Genomic DNA, 21,322 nt, shown 5'->3' on the forward strand with positions numbered 1-21,322 from the left:
ATTGCCTTTATTTTTTTATCTTGGGTCAAACGTTTAGGGTAGCCTTTCACAAGCTTCTCACGATAAATTGGGTGAATTTTGGCCCATTCCTCCTGACACAATGGTGTAACTGAGTCAGGTTTGTAGGCCTCCTTGCTCGAACACTCTTTTTCAGTTCTGACCACAACATTTCTATGGGATGGAGGTCAGGGCTTTGTGATGGCCACTCCAATACCTTGACTTTGTCCTTAAGCCATTTTGCCACAACTTTGGAAGTATGCTTGGGGTCATTGTTCATTTGGAAGACCCATTTGCGACCAAGCTTTAACTTCCTGACTGATGTCTTGAGATGTTGCTTCAATATATCCACCTCATTTTCCCACCTCATGATGTCATCTATTTTGTGAAGTGCACCAGTTCCTCCTGCAGCAAAGCATCCCCACAACATGATGCTGCCACCCCCGTGCTTCACGGTTGGGATGGTGTTCTTTGGCTTGCGAGCCGCCCCATTTTTCCTCCAAACATAACGATGGTCATTATGGCCAAAAAGTTATATTTTTTATAATACTTATTTTCCGCCATAATTTGCAAATAAATTCAGTAAAAATCCTACAATGTGATTTTCTGGATTTTTTTTCTTCTCATTTTGTCTGTCATAGTTGAAGTGTACCTATGATGAAAATTACAGGCCTCTCTCATCTTTTTAAGTGGGAGAACTTGCACAATTGGTGGCTGACTAAATGCCTTTTTTGCCCCACTGTACATCAATGTTGTTGTCTATCCGGAACATAGCCCAGTCCATGTGATTGAAGCAATCTTGAAGCGTGGAATCCGATTGGTCGGACCAGCGTTGAACAGACCTGAGCTTGGGTGTTTCCTGTTTTAGTTTCTGTCTATAGGCTGGGAGCAACAAAATGGAGTCGTGGTCAGATTTGCCAAAAGGAGGGCGGGGGAGGGCTTTGTATGCGTTGCGGAAGTTAGAGTAACAATGATCCAGAGTGCTGCCAGCTCGAGTCGCGCATTCGATATGATGATAATATTTAGGGAGCCTTGTTTTCAGATTTGCTTTGTTAAAATCCCCAGCTACGATAAATGCAGCCTCAGGATATATGCTTTCTAGTTTACATAGAGTCCAGTGAAGTTCTTTCAGGGCCGTCGAGGTATCTGCTTGGGGGAGGGGATATACACGGCTGTGATTATAATCAAAGAGAATTCTCTTGGTAGATAATGTGGTTGGCATTTGATTGTAAGGAATTCTAGGTCAGGTGAACAAAAGGACTTGAGTTCCTGTATGTTGTTATGATCACACACGTCTCGTTAATCATAAGGCATACACCCCCGCCCTTCTTACCAGAGAGATGTTTGTTTCTATCGGCACGATGCGTGAAGAAACTGGGTGGCTGTACCGACTCTGATAACATATCCCGAGTGAGCCATGTTTCTGTGAAACAGAGAATGTTACAATCTGATGTCTTTCTGGAAGGCAACCCTTGCTCGAATTTCATCTACCTTTTTGTCAAGAGACTGGACATTGGCGAGTAGTATACTCGGGAGCGGTGAGCAATGTGTCCGTCTACGGAGCCTGACCAGAAGACCGCTCCGTCTGCCCCTTCTGTGGTGCTGTTGTTTTGGGTCACCTACTGGGATCAGATCCATTGTCCTGGGTGATGGTCCGAACAGAGGATCCGCTTCGGGAAAGTCGTATTCCTGGTTGTAATGTTGGTAAGTTGACGTTGCTCTTATATCTAATAGTTCTTCCCAGCTGTATGTAATAATACTTAAGATTTCCTGAGGTAACAATGTAAGAAATAATACATTAAAAAAACAAAATACTGCATAGTTTCCTAAGAATGCGAAGCAAGGCGACCATCTCTGTCGGCGCCATCTTGCATCAATTATCAAGACTTTTTAAAGTATAATACGTACCAGAATGTCAAAAGTGTGGGTTGTAGAAAGGACAAAAACTGCTCAAAACAGTGAAATCCAGACATCAAATGCTTTATGAAATAAATGTAAAAAAAGTTTAAGGTTATTTTAGTCTCTACTATGTGGATGTTTGCTAAAGCGGATCTGATTGAATAGAGGCATAACTCTGTAAACTTCTATGTTATATAACCATACCAAACGTAACATATCATTCTAATTTAAGATTTGCGTTTAATATGATACATCTAGTCTATGAGACCAGGCTGGTTTAGCATGGTCAAAATACCCACTGGGCACAGACGTCTATTCCACGTCTATTCCACTTTGGTTCAACGTAATTTTGTTTGAATTACATGGATACAACGTTGATTCAACCAGTGTGTGCCCAGTGGGTATGCTGTTGGTGCAGTATGGAACTGTCTGTCCTTCACAGGATTCAGCAGTGAAGCACTGGGTCATGTTCATTAGGCACCAAATGGAAGAAAATGGATTGAAACAGAGAGGGATTACCTTGACTAGTCCAGTTAGAAACGTACATTTTCGTCTTACGTTGCAAAATATTTTAAAGTTTTCTGTTGCATGCCATAATAAACACAACCCTGTTGTCTGGACAATAACAATGTTGTTCTGATTAACTGATAATGTGACATTAGAAGACGATGTGCTGGACAATCAACTCCATATCACACCTGTAGTTATCAATAAATATCTTCAGATAAAAGTGTATAAATAATTAATCCATCAGTTTGAGAAATGTATTTGGTTATAAATCATTAGGCCACCACACGTTTATCTTCTAGTTATCTCGGAATCCAAGGGTAGAGCGTCATAAGAATGAGATGAGAGAGGTGAGATAATGCCCTGTATTCTCTTTATCTGCTCTGTGAAATCACTGTGATCTCTGGTCCATAGATAACACTCATTGGCTGGACTGTGTAGGAAAGTAGATCACACACATGTTCACTCATTATAAAACACTACACTTTCTCTCACTCAACAACAGGCCAACAGTCCTTGTCTGCCTGTCTGCACTGAATCTGACTGCACTTGTCACAGCTTTGAGATCTCATTGAGGAGGAAAAGACAGAGAAAATGTATGAAGAAGGAAAGAAGAAAGAGGAAGAAGAGAATGAAGACCTGAGGAGATATTGTCGATACTTTACTAAAGAACAGTTGATCATGCTGTGTGTCTGTATTGCTCTGCTTGTGCTACTTCTGGTCATCATCATCACCTCTGTTCTCCTGACTCAAAATGGAGGTAAATTTAAAAAATACAATCAACAGTTATTTACTTACTGATCCCAGAATACAAATTAATCAGCGTAATAATCAATTGAAATAAATAATCTGTTGATCTTAACACTTTCAATATTTTTTTAAATAATGTTGAAATGGCGTTGGTATCTACTGTAACCCATGTTACGCCTTGCTTGTATCTTGATCACTATAACTGCAGTTTCCATATCGATAAGGGCTACAGGTTACGATAGCTAATCATCTGTGACGAGAAGATAACTGTTCCTGTGCCTACTGGTAGGGCATCTGAAACGATCCTGCCGTTCCCTACTGATGGAGACATGCTGGACTTCCTCGTCCAAACTGGAGACATCAGGGAGAGAGACGCGCTGTACGCCACCTGGTATCACCGTGCCAACAACAAGTCAGAGATGAACATAGCACTGCAAAGTAATTTAAAAAGGATTTGCAGTAGCATTCACTTAGGACTCACCGTAGCAAAACATTTCCCAATGGAAAATGAAAAAGAGTGTTTCTTATTGGACACATTCAGGTAGTCCCTCCCTGTTTCAGTCCGTTTGAATCCGTTTGGTGGCTAGTGAACACAACCCTGTTCTGTCCCCCTCTCTAGGTTCTATCATGGTTTTGGAGGCTGATGTGACTGTGCAGGGATACGCTACGGTCAACGTGACCACCATCCCCATCATGGCTCATCCTCCTGCTGTCTACAGTGACAACACTCTGGACCAGTGGCTGGATGCCGTGCTCCAGTCAAAGAAAGGTATCAAGCCTAGCAATATGACTTCAGATATCAATTCAACTCTAAATATGAGTCAGAGCCTCGTGAAACAGTTTCTTCTGGTCCTTTAGTACCAATCTATAAAGTCAATCAATTATCCAAAAGGATCTAAGCTATGCATAATCACATGAAACCTGATGTACTTTCGTATTACGTACAAAATGTCTGTAATACAACTGACTCCTTCAGGCATAAAGCTGGACTTCAAATGCATCCAGGCGGTGACTCCCTCTCTGGGCATCCTGAGCATGAAGAACCAGACTAAAGGCATCAACCGGCCGGTGTGGCTGAACGCTGACATCCTCCCTGGGCCAAACGTCCCAGCCTTCTGGCCTGTCATCGACGGACCTGAGTGAGTAGGAAGGAAAGAGCAAATCGTATTAGCCAAATCTCAGACCTGTATGTTTTGCTTTATGCTTCAGCAAACTCATTTTACAATACAGATCTCGTACCAGCAGGATGGATTGCCAAGTGCAATTTAGTTTCAACCTTTTCTTTCACAATAACCATGACCAGATAGATTTTTCTTATTCAATTTAAGATACCAGTGCTTTATTACATGTCACTGTCTGACTTGGAGATCTAACAGGATCTCAGAGTTTGAATCAGTCTCATACTAATTATACCCAACTTTCCTGTCTCCATGCAGGTTCTTGGCAATGATCCAGCAGAGTTTTCCAGACGTGACCATCTCTCCTGGATGGGCAGTTCTGTATCTGCCCCAGTTCCCAAACGTCACCTACACACAGGCCATGGTGGAGGACATGTATGCCATCATCAAAAATGTCCCTCAGACAGTCACCTTCCCCGTCCACGCGCTCATGGCCAAGAACGGATGGCCTCACATCAGCTGGTTACTCAGCCAGTCACCAAAGTAACTAGAACAGCTCTTATACAGTAATTGATTTAGTCGTGACATTCATATCTTCCAATCACACTGATGAAGGTTACACTTGTCTGAATGGTGGACAATGAGATAAGCTGTCTGTCCCTGTGTACAGGTTCAGTCTGACTCTGTGGCAGAGCCAGGAAAAGAACCCCAGTGTGAATGACCTGCTGTTCGTCAGAGACAACACCAACCCTAAGCGAGTCTACTATGACATCTATGAACCTGTCCTGTCCCAGTTTAAAGAAGCTGCCAGTAAGTCAAACCCTGTGAAACTCTCCTCTGGGACCCCCAGACGTTTCAGAATTTTGTTGTAGCTCTGAACTAGTTAACCCGACTCAGGATTAGTTGACATGTTGTGCTAGCTGTGCTAGCTCTGGAATAGATCAAACACATGGAGCAGCTGGGGGTCCCTGAGGAGAGTTTTGAGAACCATCTATGACTTATGTACAGTCATACGAATCATTGTCATTAGCTTATTCATTATTAGTATTACCATTCTACATTCCTGTCTTGAAAATGTATTTCAAAATCATTTTCAACAACAACTAGTAAAAAACAAATGGTATTTCCAACCAGTCCATCCTGATATTATTGTAAACAGGACTGAGTTGTTTGTGTGATTGTAGAGCAAAGAGATCGGCAGAGGAGGTTCTACCCTGGAGGAGACCTGATTGACTATTTCCAGCCGAAATATAGAGATGGCTTGTACATCCAGTGGAACACAGTCACAGACAGAGCCTCACTGCTTTCTCTGCTGTCAGGTAGGAGTGATGATAATGATGATGATGATGATGAAGGGTGCAGGTGTAACCAAAATGGCAACCTTAGAGAATTGCAATGATAGGTTTTATACAGATATTTAAGTTTTTTGTTCAGTGACATTCATACTGTCTAGAGTTGAATATTGAATACAGCGGTCAAATCTCCTGATGGATTCATAATCTGTTGCAGACAGTGCCAGTGGCATGCTCATCATTCCAGTAGGATCTGGTTCCGCCCAGCCTGGGGTCCCAGTGGTGGAGGGCTCCCGTCCAGAGTTCCTTCTCCAGGACTCCCTGAACCTGGTTCTGGCCTCTCCAAAACCCTTTGGTATCTATTTAAGGATCCAGTCCCAGAGCCAGCTGGAACCCTCTCTCCACCTGCTCAGCTCAGCCTACCACAGCGACCTCCTGTACCGCCCCGTCTGGGTCAACATGGCTCTGTCCCATGGAGCCTTCCAGACCCAGGGCTACATCTCTGGGATGGAGTTCCTCCACACAGTCAACCAGGTGTTCCCCTATGTGACCCTGGCCCCCAGCTGGCCTCTTGAAGTCCTGAGGGAGGGGTATAACAGGGCCATGGTGGATGACATGGAGGTTTTACTGAAGGAGGCGTGGCAGGCTGTGTCCCTGCAGGTGAGGGCGGAGCCACTGGGGAGATCTGTGGAGGGACAGAGAAGGATTCGGGAGGTGCAGTCAAGGTACTCACTTACAGTGGAGACCGGGATAGAAAGTGGGATTGATGAGGAGGCAGGACCACAGGCAATCATGGCCAACCTCTCTGGGAGCAAAGACAGAAGCTTGTTTTTTATAACTGAGAACTACTGGTCTAAGATGTGAAGACCTCTTAAATGACAGTTTGCTACATTTTCATCTAATCTTTTGTTGTATTTAAAGTAAATAAAAACCAATGAAAAACAACCATTCAATTTAATTGTAATATATTTATTGTAAAATTGTTAGCAATAATTTTGTACAATCATCTTTGTAGTTTCAATTGTTTTATATATATATATATAAATAACTTTAATGCCTGTAGTTTAAGATATGATATTCTTATCTTATGTGTAACTTGGCTGAAACATTTGAATGCCTCGTCATAAAAAACATCATAAAACACATCTGACATCAAATGCAGTGTTACTTTCTGTATTCTGAAAATACAGAGCTCTTCTCAGTAAAAAAAACATCTCGTTAGTATTCATTCTCTGGAAAACTTAAAATACAATTTACATCTCATATAATTTTCACATGTTATAATTGGAGATGCAAAACATTGTTAAAAACCATCAGCGCCCCAAAAATGTTTGCTGTAGATGCTCCTCTTTCATTAGCCTGGTCCCAGATATATTTTACGGTCATTGTCAATGGCCATAGGAGTTGGCAAGACAGCACAAACAGATTTATGAACAGGCTCCTTACATTATTCAGTCTAATAAAAGAAGACTTGAACTTCATCAGATCATCTAATGGCAGTCTGTTAAATCCATCAGCACAATACTCATTGAGGGTGAGGGGGTCAGGTGTGGTGAGGATAGGGGGTTACAGTAGTGTACTATTCAGTGTGGAGGAGGGTGGTTGGTCTTTGGGGTTAGGGTTGTCCCTGTTGTCCTGGAGGAAGGTACTACAGGTGCAGAAGGTGCTGTAGAAGCTGGAGGAGAGCCCGGCGATGTCTGTGGAGATGTAGGGCAGGACCTCGGGAGACGCCTGGTTGAAGTAGGAGATCTAGGAGGGCCAAACAGGATAGGAGTTGTCTTCATCATTACAGTTGCCATCGGTCATGGTCATTTTACCAGTGGTAATTCAAGAGACTACAAACACATTGGGCAAACAATTTGTTACTGGTTTCACACTTTCTTACCTTGGATACAGTGTTGGAGACCTCCATGATGCTGAAGCCGGCACACAGCACCTCCCCTCTGTTGTAGCCCTCTGTAGGAGGGTGTGTGGGTAGAGTGACCGAACGCAGAGCAATAACATAAGGGTCCCTTGAAAATAAAAAAAATCTCTTTCTATCACATTGTCTCTCTATTTGTCTTGTCTGGTCTGGTCTGGCCTGCCTGCCTGCCCGTCAGTCAGTCTGCCCGCCCGTCAGTCTGCCTGTCAGTCTGCCACTCACCCGCTGTCACACGGTGGTCTCCTGGAGGCCAGGAGAATGAAGTCCTGGACCATCCCTCCCTGATTGGCTGAAGAGCTGCAACTGACCCCACCCCGGCATATGGAGGGAGTCACCACGCGGTACAGAAAGTCATCATCGTCCACCTTACGAATCAGCTCACACCTCCTACACAGGGAAAGTCATGAAATCAGGAGAAGCCAGTAACACAAACTATGCAGTGCGGGAGGCTGCTCTGTATACTCTTGAGGCCTTATACGCCACTTAAGAGAGGGTCCTGTGTTTGTGTGTGTGTCTGTCTGTGCATACAGATTCCCAAGATACCCACTCGTAGTTTGGATCCCACTCCACTCTCTTGCCGAGGTCAGAGAGCACCATGAAGGCCCTCTCAGCCGGGACGTCTGCCTCAAACTCAATCTTAAAACTCAACACCTGCTTCTGCTCCAGGGTGTACAGGCTCACCTGTGGGCCAGAGGGGGATTACATAAACCATGATTAGTCCTGAATTTAACATGAGCCCAGAGTATTTCCTAGTTTGGCACTGTGATCGAGAAAAGCTCTGGTCCCTCGAGGCCATAGCCTGTGTCCCACAGTGGCTCCCTATAAATTATGCCTTGTGGTTGGCCTAAATAAAAGTCTCAACCCAGCTCACCTTGTTTTTCTCAGAGTTTAACACCCAGTTGTTTCTGGTAGCCAGCATCTTCAAAGCAGACACGTTGTTGTAGCTCAGGTACACCTGCAGCCATTCAAAATGCATTCAAAGTTATTGTTCCCATTTGACACTTGTTCAGCTTCAAACACAGTAAGCACAATGTGTTCATTGGGAGAGTTAGACATGACATAGCACTTTAGCACTCACGCTATCACCTGGCGATACATTTTATAATTGATTTCAAGGCCCAAGTGATTGGACAGTCCATAAAATGTATGACCTTTGGTCTTACTCGTGACTAAGATGTGCTAATCATTCTAGATCAATCTTGGATCTTAATCAACATTTCAACTCTAACCTATGTACTATTCTAAACTGTTTCAACTGCTATGTTGAGTGAGAACCAGAGGGTGTATTCAGTACTGTTTGACGTTAAGGTCTCTCGTCGTCCTTTACCTGGTTACTGAGGTCCCACGGTACAGATAAGGGCACCTCGGTCTGCTTGCAGGATATTATGTACTTCCTGAATGGACACACAGAAATCTGTTACAATATTCTATTGTGTGCACCACACACTTTGCAGTCACAATTAAAGTTACTCAGAGGAAGTATCCTTCTCCTCACCTGTCAAGTCGTATTTTCTTTCTAGCGATGGCCTCCTGATAACGTCTCCTTCCCTCCTGTCAGTGAAAGAGGTTAAATAAGACAGGAGGACCATACTGTGAAATAGGCTCCTTAGGTAGTTACTGTTCATTAACTGCTAATAAAAATCAAAATAGGAATGTATATAATTTTTAAAATCTAATTTCACTCAAATTTGAATGAGAACTGGTTGACTCTGACCAGGGGTTCAGGTTGTATTTTTGGCAACGTGCAGGGCTTGCCATCCCTGTCGCAGACCTCAAAGATCATGAAGGCGCTGTTGATGTGCCTCAGAGGTTCCTCCCCCTGATAGGCCTCTGCACACACGCCCACCTCCATGCTGCGACATCACAGGGACACATGACCATCTCAGGTCAACTCAACATTCCAATGTAAGTTAATGACTGAAATTTGAATTATCCAAGATTAATCAAACAATTACTCAATAAATCAATCAATAATGTGAGCACAAGTTCTCCCGATCCTTATCACCATTGATTTGAAAGACTCAAATACAGAAAACTGTCACAGTCAAACCAATTTATAGCCTTGCTTTATAAAGTATATGATTTAAAGCTCACCTGTTCTTGAATGCGTTGTTTACGATGGCTTTGAGGACCAGCCGGTCGCCCACTTGTGAGGGACCCCTGAAATGGAACATGTCAATGCTCCGCAGGGTGGGGTGGGCGTTACACAGACGACTGGAGAGGAGGAGGAAGAGGTGGAGGAGGGAGGGGGACGAAGAGGAGGAGTGAGAAGAGGGAGCAGAGGAATGAGAGAAGGAGGAGGAAGATGAGGAGAAGGATGAAGACGAAGATGTTACAATACGGTGTAATTACATTCTTATCACACTCTGCTTGTGTGGTGTTTTCTGTTCTTGTTTAACAGTGTGTGTGTCAAATCTAATTGTATTTGTCACATGCGCTGAATACAACAAGTGTAGACCTTACCGTGAAATGCTTACTTACAAGCTTTAACCAACAGTGCAGTTCAGGAAGAGTTAAGAAAATATTTACTAAATAAACTAAAGTTAAAGAAGTAACAAGAAAATGACATAACAATAACAAGGCTATATACAGCGGGTACTGGTACAGAGTCAATATGCGGGGGTACAGGTTAGTCAAGGTCATTTGTAAAGTGACTAAGCATAGATAATAAACGGAGTAGCAGCAGTGTAAAAACAGAGGGGGGCGGGGGGATTTTGGGTCAATGTAAATAGTCCGTTTGGGGTGGCCCGGTAGTCTGGGTGGCCATTTGATTTATTGTTCAGCAGTGTGTGTGTTGGGGTGGGGTACCTAGCAGCGATAGTAGCCACGTTCTCCATCCAGGCCATGATCTGTCCTCCGAACGTGTTGACCTGGTGGTTGGCATGAGGAGGGAGAACCAACTCTACACTCTCTACCTGCGTCCTCTCTGCTGGCACTGCCTTCTCAGCCTCCTGGACCTCCACTAATACACACACATAAACACACAGGTCATTACAGCACCTGTCAGCACACAAACTCAACATTACTTACAGTGCATTTGGAAAGTATTCAGACCCCTTGACTTTTTCCACATTTTGTTACGTTACAGCCTTATTCTAAACTGTTTTTTCCTCTCATCAATCTACACACAATAGCCCATAATAACAAAGCAAAACAGGTTTTTAGAAATGTTTGCAAATGTATAAAAAATGGATAACTGAAATATCAGACTTACATAAGTATTCAGACCCTTTACTCAGTACTTTGTTGAAGCACCTTTGGCAGTGATTACAGCCTCAAGTCTTTTTGGGTATGACGCTACAAGCTTGGCACACCTGTATTTGCAGAACCTCTCAAGTTTTGTCAGGTTGGAGAGTGTCGCTGCACAGATATTTTCAGGTCTCTCCAGAGATGTTCGATTGGGTTCAAGTCCGGGCTCTAGCTGGGCCACTCAAGGACATTCAGAAACTTGTCCCGAAGCCACTTCTACATTGTCTTGGCTGTGTGCTTAGGGTCGTTGTCCTGTTGGAAGGTGAACCTTGGCCCCAGTCTGAGGTCCTGAGCGCTCTGGAGCAGGTTTTCATCAAGGATCTCTCTGTACTTTGCTCTGTTCATCTTTGTCTTAATCCTGACTAGTCTCCCAGTCCCTTCCGTCTGGCCACTCTACCATAAAGACCTGATTGCTGGTGTGGTGCAGAGATGGTTGTCCTTCTGGAAGGTTGTCCTTCTGGAAGGTTCAACTATCTCCTCAGAGGAACTTTGGAACTCTGTCAGAGTGACTATTGGATTCTTGGTCACCTCCTTGACCATGGTCCTTCTCCTCCGATTGCTCAGTTTGGCCGGGCGGCCAGCTCTAGGAAATGTATTGGTGGTTCCAAACTTCTTCCATTTAAGAATGATGGAGACTACTGTGTTCTTGGGGACCTTCAATGCTGCAGAAATGTTTTGTCACCCTTCCACAGATCTGTGCCTCGACACAATCCTGTCTCGGAGCTCTACGGACAATTCCTTCAACCTCATTGCTTGTTTTTTGCTCTGACATGCACTGTCAACTGTGGGACCTTATATTGACAGGTGTGTGCCTTTCGAAATCATGTCCAATCAATTTAATTTACCACTCCAATCAAGTTGTAGAAACATCTCAAGGATGATCAATGGAAACAGGATGCACCTGAGCTCCATTTCGAGTCTTATAGCAAAGGGTCTGAATACTTATGTACATTTTATCTTTATTTAACTAGGCAAGTCAGTTAAGAACATATTCTTATTTACAATGATGGCCTACCCCGGCCAACCCTAACCTGGACGACGCTGGGCCAATTGTATGCCGCTCTATGGGACTCCCAATCACGGCCGGTTGTGATACAGTCTGGAATCGAACTAGGGTCTGTAGTGACACCTCTAACACTGATATATAGTGCCTAAGACCGCTGCGCCACTCAGGAGCAAATAAGCTACTTCGGTTTTTTTTGTTTTATAAAATTGCAAAAAATTCTAAAAACCTGTTTTCGCTTTGTCATTATGGGGTATTGTGTGTAGATAAAAATACATTAATTGTGTCATCTTCAGAACAAGGCTGTAACCTAACAAATTGTGGAAAAAGTCAATGGGTCTGAATACTTTCCGAATTCACTGTGGCATAAAGTGTCATACACCATTACAGTTCCAATAGTGATAATAGTCCTCTTGCAGAGGTCATTGCCACGGCGACTGACCTTGTTGAAAGGCCCTGTTGGTGAGCAGGTCCTTCATGATGTCAGCGTGGACCAGCCTCATCCTCCTCCTCTCAGCTGCTAGGCTGTGCTCCACCTGCTCCGCCTGAGTACAGGGGACCAACGGACGCAGCTGCACCTGTGGAGTGAACACACGCGCACACACACACAAATGCACGAACGCACTCAAGCACACAAACAAATGCACGCACACACACACACCAGGTTATTATAGTACCTGAGAGCATACGCACACAGTCAACTCAACATTACTAAACATCAACTCTTACACACCATCACACCATCTGTATCCTTTCATCAACGTTCTTCCACACACTATGTCCCCAATCAAATCTCACCTTCCCTCCCGTAGTGCGCTGGGTGACAAACGTGGCAAATGCCTGACACACCCTCCAGTGGCTATCGCTGAACAGGTCCTCACAGTTCACCACGATGCCAACCTTGAGACACACACAAAGCATCACAAAGGATTTAAAAAATCACAGGAATTCAACTATTTGTCCAGCCGGAAATCCATCCGTTAGGATAAAACTCTAGGTTTTATTAAGGTGTTATAGGGTTTGAACATGGCCTGACCTCCATGCTGGTGTTGAAAGCTCGGTTGACTTTGGCCTTGATGTTGACCACCTGTCCAACCCTGAAAAACACACACACCCATTTCCACTAGTGTATTATGTCAACCACACTAGACATGGTAAAAATAACAAATCCAGAATCTAAGCTGTGGCTCCAGTTCTTTACTGTATGTCTAATGTGTAAGGGTATACCACACGGACCAAGGCTTCTTGTCAAAGAACAAAGTCCAGAACGACTTTGATGACTTATAATAAGGAAGGTGAATCAACAACACAGACACTTACCCAATAGTGTGTTCAAAGTGGATGTCATCGACCGAGGCGGTGACACAAGGACACCCAGCATGCCTTTCAGCTGTTGTGAGTAAGAACACAGTGACTTGTCACTTTCTGTTGTCTAGAGGGTGTATGTACATAACTACTTCAATTAGCTCGTACCCCTGCATACCAACTTGGTATTCCCTCTATATAGCCATGTTATTTTTACTCGTTATTGTTATTTTTTACTCACTGTGTATTGATTCCTCGTGTTACTATTTTATTTGAAAAAATAATAGTTTTACCCCCTTTTTCTCCCCAATTTCGTGATATTACGATCTTGTCTCATTGCTACATCTCCCCAACGGGCTCGGGAGAGGTGAAGGTTGAGCCATGAGTCCAACAAAACATGACCCGCCAAACCGCGCTTCTTAACATCCGCCCACTTAACCCGGAAGCCAGCCGCACCAATGTGTCGGAGGAAATTTTCACACCCTGGTCTGTTTCACCTTTCTTGTGCTTGCCTCCACCCCCCTCCAGGTGTCACCCATTTTCCCCATTATCCCCTGTGCATTTATACACCAACTACTTTGCAGACAGAGTTCAGTGTGTCAAATCGGAGGGCCTGTTGTCCGGACCTCTGGCAGTCTCTATGGGGGTAACACAGGGTTCAATTCTCGGGCCAACTTTTCTCTGTATACAGTGGGGCAAAAAAGTATTTAGTCAGCCACCAATTGTGCAAATTCTCCCACTTAAAAAGATGAAAGAGGCCTGTAATTTTCATCATAGGTACACTTCAACTATGACAGACAAAATTATTTTTAAAAATCCAGAAAATCACATTGTAGGATTTTTAATGAATTTATTTGCAAATTATGGTGGAAAATAAGTATTTGGTCACCTACAAACAAGCAAGATTTCTGGCTCTCACAGACCTGTAACTTCTTCTTTAAGAGGCTCCTCTGTCCTCCACTCGTTACCTGTATTAATGGCACCTGTTTGAACTTGTTATCAGTATAAAAGACACCTGTCCACAACCTCAAACAGTCACACTCCAAACTCCACTATGGCCAAGACCAAAGAGCTGTCAAAGGACACCAGAAACAAAATTGTAGACCTGCACCAGGCTGGGAAGACTGAATCTGCAATAGGTAAGCAGCTTGTTTTGAAGAAATCAACTGTGGGAGCAATTATTAGGAAATGAAAGACATACAAGACCACTGATAATCTCCCTCGATCTGGGGCTCCACGCAAGATCTCACCCCGTGGGGTAAAAATTATCACAAGAACGGTGAGCAAAAATCCCAGAACCACACGGGGGGACCTAGTGAATGACGTGCAGAGAGCCTACCATCAGCAAGGGCATTGAAGATGAATCGTGGCTGGGTCTTTCAGCATGACAATGATCCCAAACACACCGCCCGGGCAACGAAGGAGTGGCTTCGTAAGAAGCATTTCAAGGTCCTGGAGTGGCCTAGCCAGTCTCCAGATCTCAACCCCATAGAAAATCTTTGGAGGGAGTTGAAAGTCCGTTTTGCCCAGCAACAGCCCCAAAACATCACTGCTCTAGAGGAGATCTGCATGGAGGAATGGGCCAAAATACCAGCAACAGTGTGTGAAAATCTTGTGAAGACTGAAAACGTTTGACCTCTGTCATTGCCAACAAAGGGTATATAACAAAGTATTGAGATAAACTTTTGTTATTGACCAAATACTTATTTTCCACCATAATTTGCAAATAATACTTATTTTCCACCATAATTTGCAATACAAATTATTATTATCACTGGTCATCCCCGAAGCCAACACCTCCTTTGGCCGCCTTTCCTTCCAGTTCTCTGCTGCCAGTGACTGGAACGAATTGCAAAAATCGCTGAAGCTGGAGACTTATATTTCCCTCACTAACTTTAAACATCAGCTATCTGAGCAGCTAACCGATCGCTGCAGCTGAACATAGTCCATCTGTAAATAGCCCACCCAATCTACCTACCAAATCCCCATATTGTTTTTATTTACTTTTCTGCCCTTTTGCACACCAGTATCACTACTTGCACATCATCATCTGCTCATCTATCACTCCAGTGTTAATCTGCTAAATTATAATTACTTCGCTACTATGGCCTATTTATTGCCTACCTCCTCACTCCATTTTCACACACTGTATATAGACTTTCTTTTTTTTCTATTGTGTTGACTGTGTTTGTTTATTCCATGTGTAACTCTGTGTTGTTGTTTGTGTCGCACTGCTTTGCTTTATCTTGGCCAGGTCGCAGTTGTAAATGAGAACTTGTTCTCAACTAGCCTACCTGGTTAAATAAAGGTTAAATAAAAAAAATACCTGTGTTTTCTGTTTGTCTGTTGCCAGTTCGTCTTGTCTCATCAAGCCCACCAGCGTGTTTTTTCCGTACTCGGTTTTGACCATTCTGCCTGACCTGACACTGAGCCTGCCTGCAGCTTACGGACTCGGCCCTGTATTACCAACCTCTGCCTGCCCTTGACCTGTCATTTGCCTGTCCCCGGTTTTGTAAATAAACTTCTGTGGTTTGAACTTATCCTTAGCTCTGATAGAAACACTGTTCAATTGACAACCAAAGTCAGCCTTCAGGTACCCAGCCCGCTACTGGTCAACATTACAACACACTTAGCCTTGTGTGCGAAGTGTGTTGGTTCTAGTGAGTGTAAGAATATTAAATATTAGTGTTACATTGTGTTCATGTTTCATAGTGAAAAACTATGCCATCTCCGTCTATGCAAAGGCCTTACTGAACATGATGCAGGTGTGTATGAGATATCGTTCAATCCAAAACTGGATCAATAGGCCATTCCCACAGGCCCATTGTGAGTGAGAACACAGACACAGACAGACACACACACCTGAAAGACAGGCTGTAGAGTCCATCCATTTGAGCAGCTGACCCACACTGAGCTCCTGCCGGTGGTTGGCATGGCAGGGCATCACTATCTGGCTCTTCTTTACCTCTGTAAGGTTCCTGAACACCTCCTCCCCCTCCTCTGCCAACTCATCCTGGGGTCTGCTCATCTTAGGGTCTCAGATCTTATGTCTCCTCTCTAGGAAAGGTAATATAACGTTGGTCAATGAAAATGCATTTCATTTGAGTGACCTAGTGACCAACATGTTATCCATGCAAAATTCGGCTATAGAATAATAATTTTTAGGAAGAATACAGAGCAATAGCAAAGAAAACTCTGTGGCAGTAGTCCTTGCCTGCCCCATGACATACCCAACCTCAAATCTACACAGGAGATGTGACAGATTATTGCACAGTGATTGCAAAAATCTTGTTCTGGTATAGGAGCTTCCCCTAACATAGCTGACTAAATAGCAATGCTAGTTCATTCCATTTTACAGCTTAAAGTACCGTCATATAAAGTTAAGCAGCATATTTTCATATCAAGACTATAAGTGTATAGCTAAACTATCTGAGCTACCAGCATAAATGGGAATAGCTAAGTACCTCACCTCTACGATGATTCCACGTACGGAGTCCGAGGCACCATGCAGTCAATACCGAAAACATTTCCATTCTAAAACCCTTACTGTGTACCTATGTTTGTCCTCTGTAGATGCATGCCTTTCTTTGTTTGCCAAAATACCTACTTTTTAATAAAATGTTAATCAAATACAACCACTGACTTTTTCACCTTGTTAAGATTCAATTGGCACATTCGCGATGAGTTGCCATCTTAGAGTAACAGTAATGAGGAAACAGTCGGAGGTTGTATTTGATTAATGTTTTATTAAAATGTATGGATTTCAGTAATCCAAGAAAGGCAAACAACAGAGGACAAACATAGGCTTAAGAATTGACAGATTCTGGTCTGCGCTCAAATAAGTGTGGATTTGAGGTACTTGGCTAGAATGGAAGTTCACTCAGGGTGCCAGTTTGCTACCTACAGAGAAAAGTTCACTCCAAAGTACCAGCCTGGTCTCATAGGCTAGATGTAACATAGTAAACTAAAATCTGGGACACTCAAATTAGTATGATATACTATTAATACAAAAGTATGTGGACACCACCTTCAAATTAGTGGATTTTGCTGTTTCAGCCAGACCCGCTGCTGACAGATATAAGATCGAGCACACAGTAGTGCAATCTCCATAGACAAACAATGGCAGTAGAATGGCCTTACTGAAGAGCTCTGTAACTTTCAACGTGGCATTATTGCCACCTTTCCAACAAGTCGGTCCGTCAAATTTCTGCCCTGCTAGAGCTGCCCCGGTCAACTGTAAGTGCTGTTATTGTGAAGTAGAAAAGTCTAGGTGCAAAAGCAGCTCAGCCGCAAAGTGGTGGGCCACACAAGCTCACAAAACGGGACCACCGAGTGCTGAAGCGCGTAGTGCGCAAAAATTGTCTGTCCTCGGTTGCAACACTCACTACTGAGTTCCAAACGGCCTCTGGAAGCAACGTCAGCACAACAACTGTTCTTCGGGAGCTTCATGAAATGGGTCTCCATGGCCGAGCACCCGCACACAAGCCTAAGATCACAAGGCACAATACCAAGCTTCGGCTGAAGTGGTGTAAAGCTCGCCATTATTGGACTCTGGAGCAGTGGAAAAACGTTCTCTGGAGTGAAGAATCACGCTTCACCATCTGGAGACAAATCTGGGTTGAGGATGCCAGGAGAATGCTACCAGCCCCAATACATAGAACAAACTGCAAAGTTTGGTGGATGAAGATAAATGGTCTGGGGCTGTTTTTCATGGTTCGGGCTAGGCCCCTTGTTTCCAGTGAAGAGAAATCTTAAGGAAACAGCATACAATGTCATTCTAGACGATTTTGTGCTTCCAAATTTGTGGCAACCGTTTGGGGAAGGCCCTTTCCTGTTCAGCATGAGATTGCCCCTGTGCACAAAGCGAGGTCCATGCAGAAACGGTTTGTCGAGATTGGTGAGGAAGAACTTGACTGGCCTGCAGAGCCCTGACCTCAACCCCATCAAACAACTTTGGGATGAATTGGAACACCAACTGCGAGCCAGGCCTAATCGGCCCAACATCCGTGCCTGACCTCACTGATGCGCTTGTGGCTGAATGAAAGCAAGTCCCCGCAGCAATGTTCCAACTTCCAACATCTAGTGGAAAGCCTTCCCAGAAGAATGGAGGCTGTTATAGCAGCAAAGGGGGGAACCAACTCCATATTAATGCCCATGATTTTGGAATGAGATGTTCGACGAGCTGGTGTCCACATACTTTTGGTAGTGTATGTTGCATTCGCTGTGGTGACAGAAGACATAGGTTTACTTGAAAGGAAAAAATGAAAGGAGGATGGATGGGTTTTGTGTACAATTCGAACATCTAGCAACCCAAAGGTTGTGTGTTTGAATCTCATCAACTGAAAACTTTAGATATTTCGCTAATTATAAACGTTGCAACTCCTTACTACGTTTTAGCTACTTGTAACTACTTATTCTTCGGATGTTAGCTAACCCTTCCCTTTACTCTCTACTGCCCATCTTTTCCCTCAGGCAGCAAATACACTTTTTGGCCCTCACATCCCCCCCATATTACTATTTTCAAATTCCTACACATGAAAATATGTGATGACATGTCTGTAAACAATCCAATGAGGTGCAGAAGTTGGTATGATGCTTCAATTGGGGCAGGGGCCTTCGCAGAGCGATGTAAGCACATGGTCTGAGCAAAAGGTCAGATACATTTCATTATTTTGCATGTTTAATTAGAGATAACATGGCAATAAAAAAAATATGTACTTGTGTAGGAACCTCTAAAGAACCATATTTGATAGGTTTTTTTGTTTCCTCAGTGCAACGTTGTGCAGTTAGGCTACCATTTTTTTTTTGCCTCAGGGCAACGTTGTGCAGTTTGGATACCTTTCAGGGCAAAGTCATGCTCAATGAAAGATGTAAAATAATGTAAAATGATGGCCTTAGTCAATGTTTTTGCCAAAATTTCCACTGACATTCACAGGCAATAGACACAGGGACTTTCTATAGGTGAAAGTAGTCTAATCGAGCATACTCTCTGATAGCGAGGACAATGACCCCTTTAGGACACTGACAGCAAGGAAGAATGGACCCCAGAATCAGGTGTGGCGTACAGCAGGTCAGCCACCAGGGGGAGACTCGTCAAGGCCTGGTGACAGACGGAGTGTACATCACGAGGCGATGGCTCCATCTGCTGGACGTGCCAGGTCTCGACGGGCTCTCCGGTCAGGACTAATTGGGGCTGATTGGGAGCTGGTGAGTAACCAAGGGCTGATTGCTCACCAGCTGTGCAAGGCCCATAAAGCTACCAGAAGGGCAGCACACAAGGGGGAAGAAAAATCTGTCATTCTACCCCTGAACAAGGCTGTTACCCCAGCCTGGTCCTAGGCTGTCATTGTAAATAAGAATTTGTTCTTAACTGACTTGCCTAGATAAATAAAAAACCTTAACCCCAAACAATTAGCGTTTGCCTGGTCATTCCTACCATGCGGTGCCTTTTGGACCTCATTTTGATTTGTTTAACCCTTTTTTGGTTACTACATGATTCCATATGTGTTATTTCATAGCTTTGATGTCTTCACTATTATTCTACAATGTAGAATAATCTATGGATTTCATGTGACTGGGAATACAGATGTGCATCTGTTGGTCACAGATACCTTCAAAAAAAGGTTGGGATGTGGATCAGAAAACCAGTCAGTATCTGGTGTAACCACCATTTGTCTCATAGAGCACAACCCATCTCCTTCGCATAGAGTTGTAGAATGTTGTTCCACTCCTCTTCAATGGCTGTGCGAAGTTGCTGGATATTGCCGGGAACTGGAACACGCTGTCGTACACATCGATCCAGAACATCCCACACGGGCTCAATGGAATTGTGTACAGATCCTTGCGACATGGGGCCATGCATTATCATGCTGAAACATGAAGTGATGGTGGCAGATGAACGGCACGACAATGGTTCTCAGGATCTCGTCACTGTATTTCTGTGGATTCAAATTGACATTGATAAAATCCAATTGTGTTCGTTGTCCGTAGTTTATGCCTGCTCATGCCATAACCCCACCACCACCATGGGGCTTTCTGTTCACAACGCTGACATCAGCAAACCACTCGCACATGTAACAGTATAACGTTAGACCGTCCCCTCGCCCATATCCGTGAAGAGCACACTTCTCCAGCGTGCCAGTTGCCAGCGAAGGTGAGCATTTGCCCACTGAAGTCGTTTACGACGCCTAACTGCAGTCAGGTCAAGACCCTGGTGCGGACGACGAGCATGCAGATGAGCTTTCCTGAGACCGTTTATGCAGAAATTATTAAATTGTGCAAACCCAGTTTCATCGGTTGTCCGGGTGGCTGGTCTCAGTCAATCCCACAGGTGAAGAAGCCAGATGTGGAGGTTATGGGCTGGCGTAGTTACAAGTAGTCCGCAGTTGCGAGGACAAACTGATTTTTTTTTTAAAAACGTTTGAGGCTTATGGTAGGAAATTAGCATTCAATTATCTGGCAACAGCTCTTGTGGACATTCCTGCAGACATCTGTGGTATTGTGTTGTGTATCAAAACAGCACATTAAAGAGTGGCCTTTTATTGTCCCCAGCACAAGGTGCACCTGTGAAATGTTTACTAACATGGATGTAAACAAACTTGTGCAGAACATTTTAGAGTAATACGCCTTGTGTGTGTGTATGGAGTGTTTCTGGGATCTTTTATTTCAGCCCATGAAACATGCGACCAACACTTTGCATGTTGCGTTTCCATTTTTGTTCAGTACATTTAATAGCTAATATTTTTCATAAATTGATGAATAGCAGCCGGGGAAATGGTAAAAACGCCGACACACACTAAAAACAAAATGCATAAAATTCACTTCGACATCCATATATTTGCGTTTTTATAGTAAAGGACACCTAACTTGATATTTAAAGCCCTTTGGCATCCACATTTTACACTAAATAAAGTGATATTTCCTGGGGGCACCTGGCGATAGGAATGACCCAGGCATCTAGCTAATGTTAGCCACAACAAATTGGAAATCGTAACACATCATACGAAATGGATGGACATCCACAAATTAATATCCTACCAGACCAAACGTAACAAATCAACAAAGTGGCAACAGAGCAGCGAGGACACAATGAACGGTCTGGTGCTTTTGTCGATGAACTTACCTCAAAGTTATAACACGCACAGGAATATCGCATTGGGCTTTTTAGATTGTGCACTCTGCCCATGTACAGTGTAGACGATCTCGGGCGCGTTTCAGCTTGTTATGACAGCGTGGTAGGACAAGGTGCAGCATGAAATGGCTACTGCTGCCAACACCACCT

General features: G+C 43.7%; 2 protein-coding genes across 7 annotated transcripts; one reads left to right on the plus strand and one right to left on the minus strand.

Moving 5' to 3' along the window:
- The first annotated feature begins 2,864 nt into the window (after nucleotides 1-2,864).
- fam151a (family with sequence similarity 151 member A) lies at nucleotides 2,865-6,979 on the plus strand. Of its 2 annotated transcripts, none has more exons than XM_024391813.2 (8): nucleotides 2,865-3,163; nucleotides 3,439-3,591; nucleotides 3,773-3,922; nucleotides 4,130-4,292; nucleotides 4,590-4,814; nucleotides 4,942-5,081; nucleotides 5,456-5,590; nucleotides 5,781-6,979. In XM_024391813.2, exons 1-8 carry the CDS (start codon nucleotides 2,998-3,000, stop codon nucleotides 6,425-6,427), a joined length of 1,779 nt encoding a protein of 592 aa, XP_024247581.1. In that variant the 5' UTR covers nucleotides 2,865-2,997; the 3' UTR covers nucleotides 6,428-6,979. The 2 variants fall into 2 exon arrangements, with proteins under 2 accessions (XP_024247581.1, XP_042163773.1); XM_042307839.1 differs by having other exon boundaries at nucleotides 3,034-3,163; nucleotides 3,443-3,591.
- Nucleotides 6,980-7,126: 147 nt separating this feature from the next.
- LOC112227035 (acyl-coenzyme A thioesterase 11) lies at nucleotides 7,127-21,275 on the minus strand. 5 transcript variants are annotated; one of them, XM_024391816.2, is made up of 16 exons: nucleotides 21,164-21,275; nucleotides 15,904-16,098; nucleotides 13,057-13,126; nucleotides 12,773-12,833; nucleotides 12,535-12,636; nucleotides 12,179-12,314; nucleotides 10,293-10,446; nucleotides 9,579-9,698; nucleotides 9,256-9,337; nucleotides 8,980-9,035; nucleotides 8,812-8,878; nucleotides 8,356-8,439; nucleotides 8,032-8,165; nucleotides 7,707-7,871; nucleotides 7,449-7,575; nucleotides 7,127-7,312 (listed from the first exon to the last, which is right to left on the minus strand). In XM_024391816.2, the coding sequence occupies exons 2-16, from the start codon at nucleotides 16,067-16,069 to the stop codon at nucleotides 7,130-7,132; spliced, it is 1,707 nt and encodes a 568-aa protein (XP_024247584.1). In that variant the 5' UTR covers nucleotides 16,070-16,098; nucleotides 21,164-21,275; the 3' UTR covers nucleotides 7,127-7,129. The 5 variants fall into 5 exon arrangements, with proteins under 5 accessions (XP_024247584.1, XP_024247585.1, XP_024247582.1 ...); XM_024391817.2 differs by having other exon boundaries at nucleotides 7,449-7,519; nucleotides 9,199-9,337; XM_024391814.2 differs by having other exon boundaries at nucleotides 9,199-9,337.
- Nucleotides 21,276-21,322: the final 47 nt, after the last annotated feature.

Source organism: Oncorhynchus tshawytscha, linkage group LG28 (assembly GCF_018296145.1).
Source record: "Oncorhynchus tshawytscha isolate Ot180627B linkage group LG28, Otsh_v2.0, whole genome shotgun sequence".
Taxonomy (NCBI): Eukaryota; Metazoa; Chordata; class Actinopteri; order Salmoniformes; family Salmonidae; genus Oncorhynchus; species Oncorhynchus tshawytscha.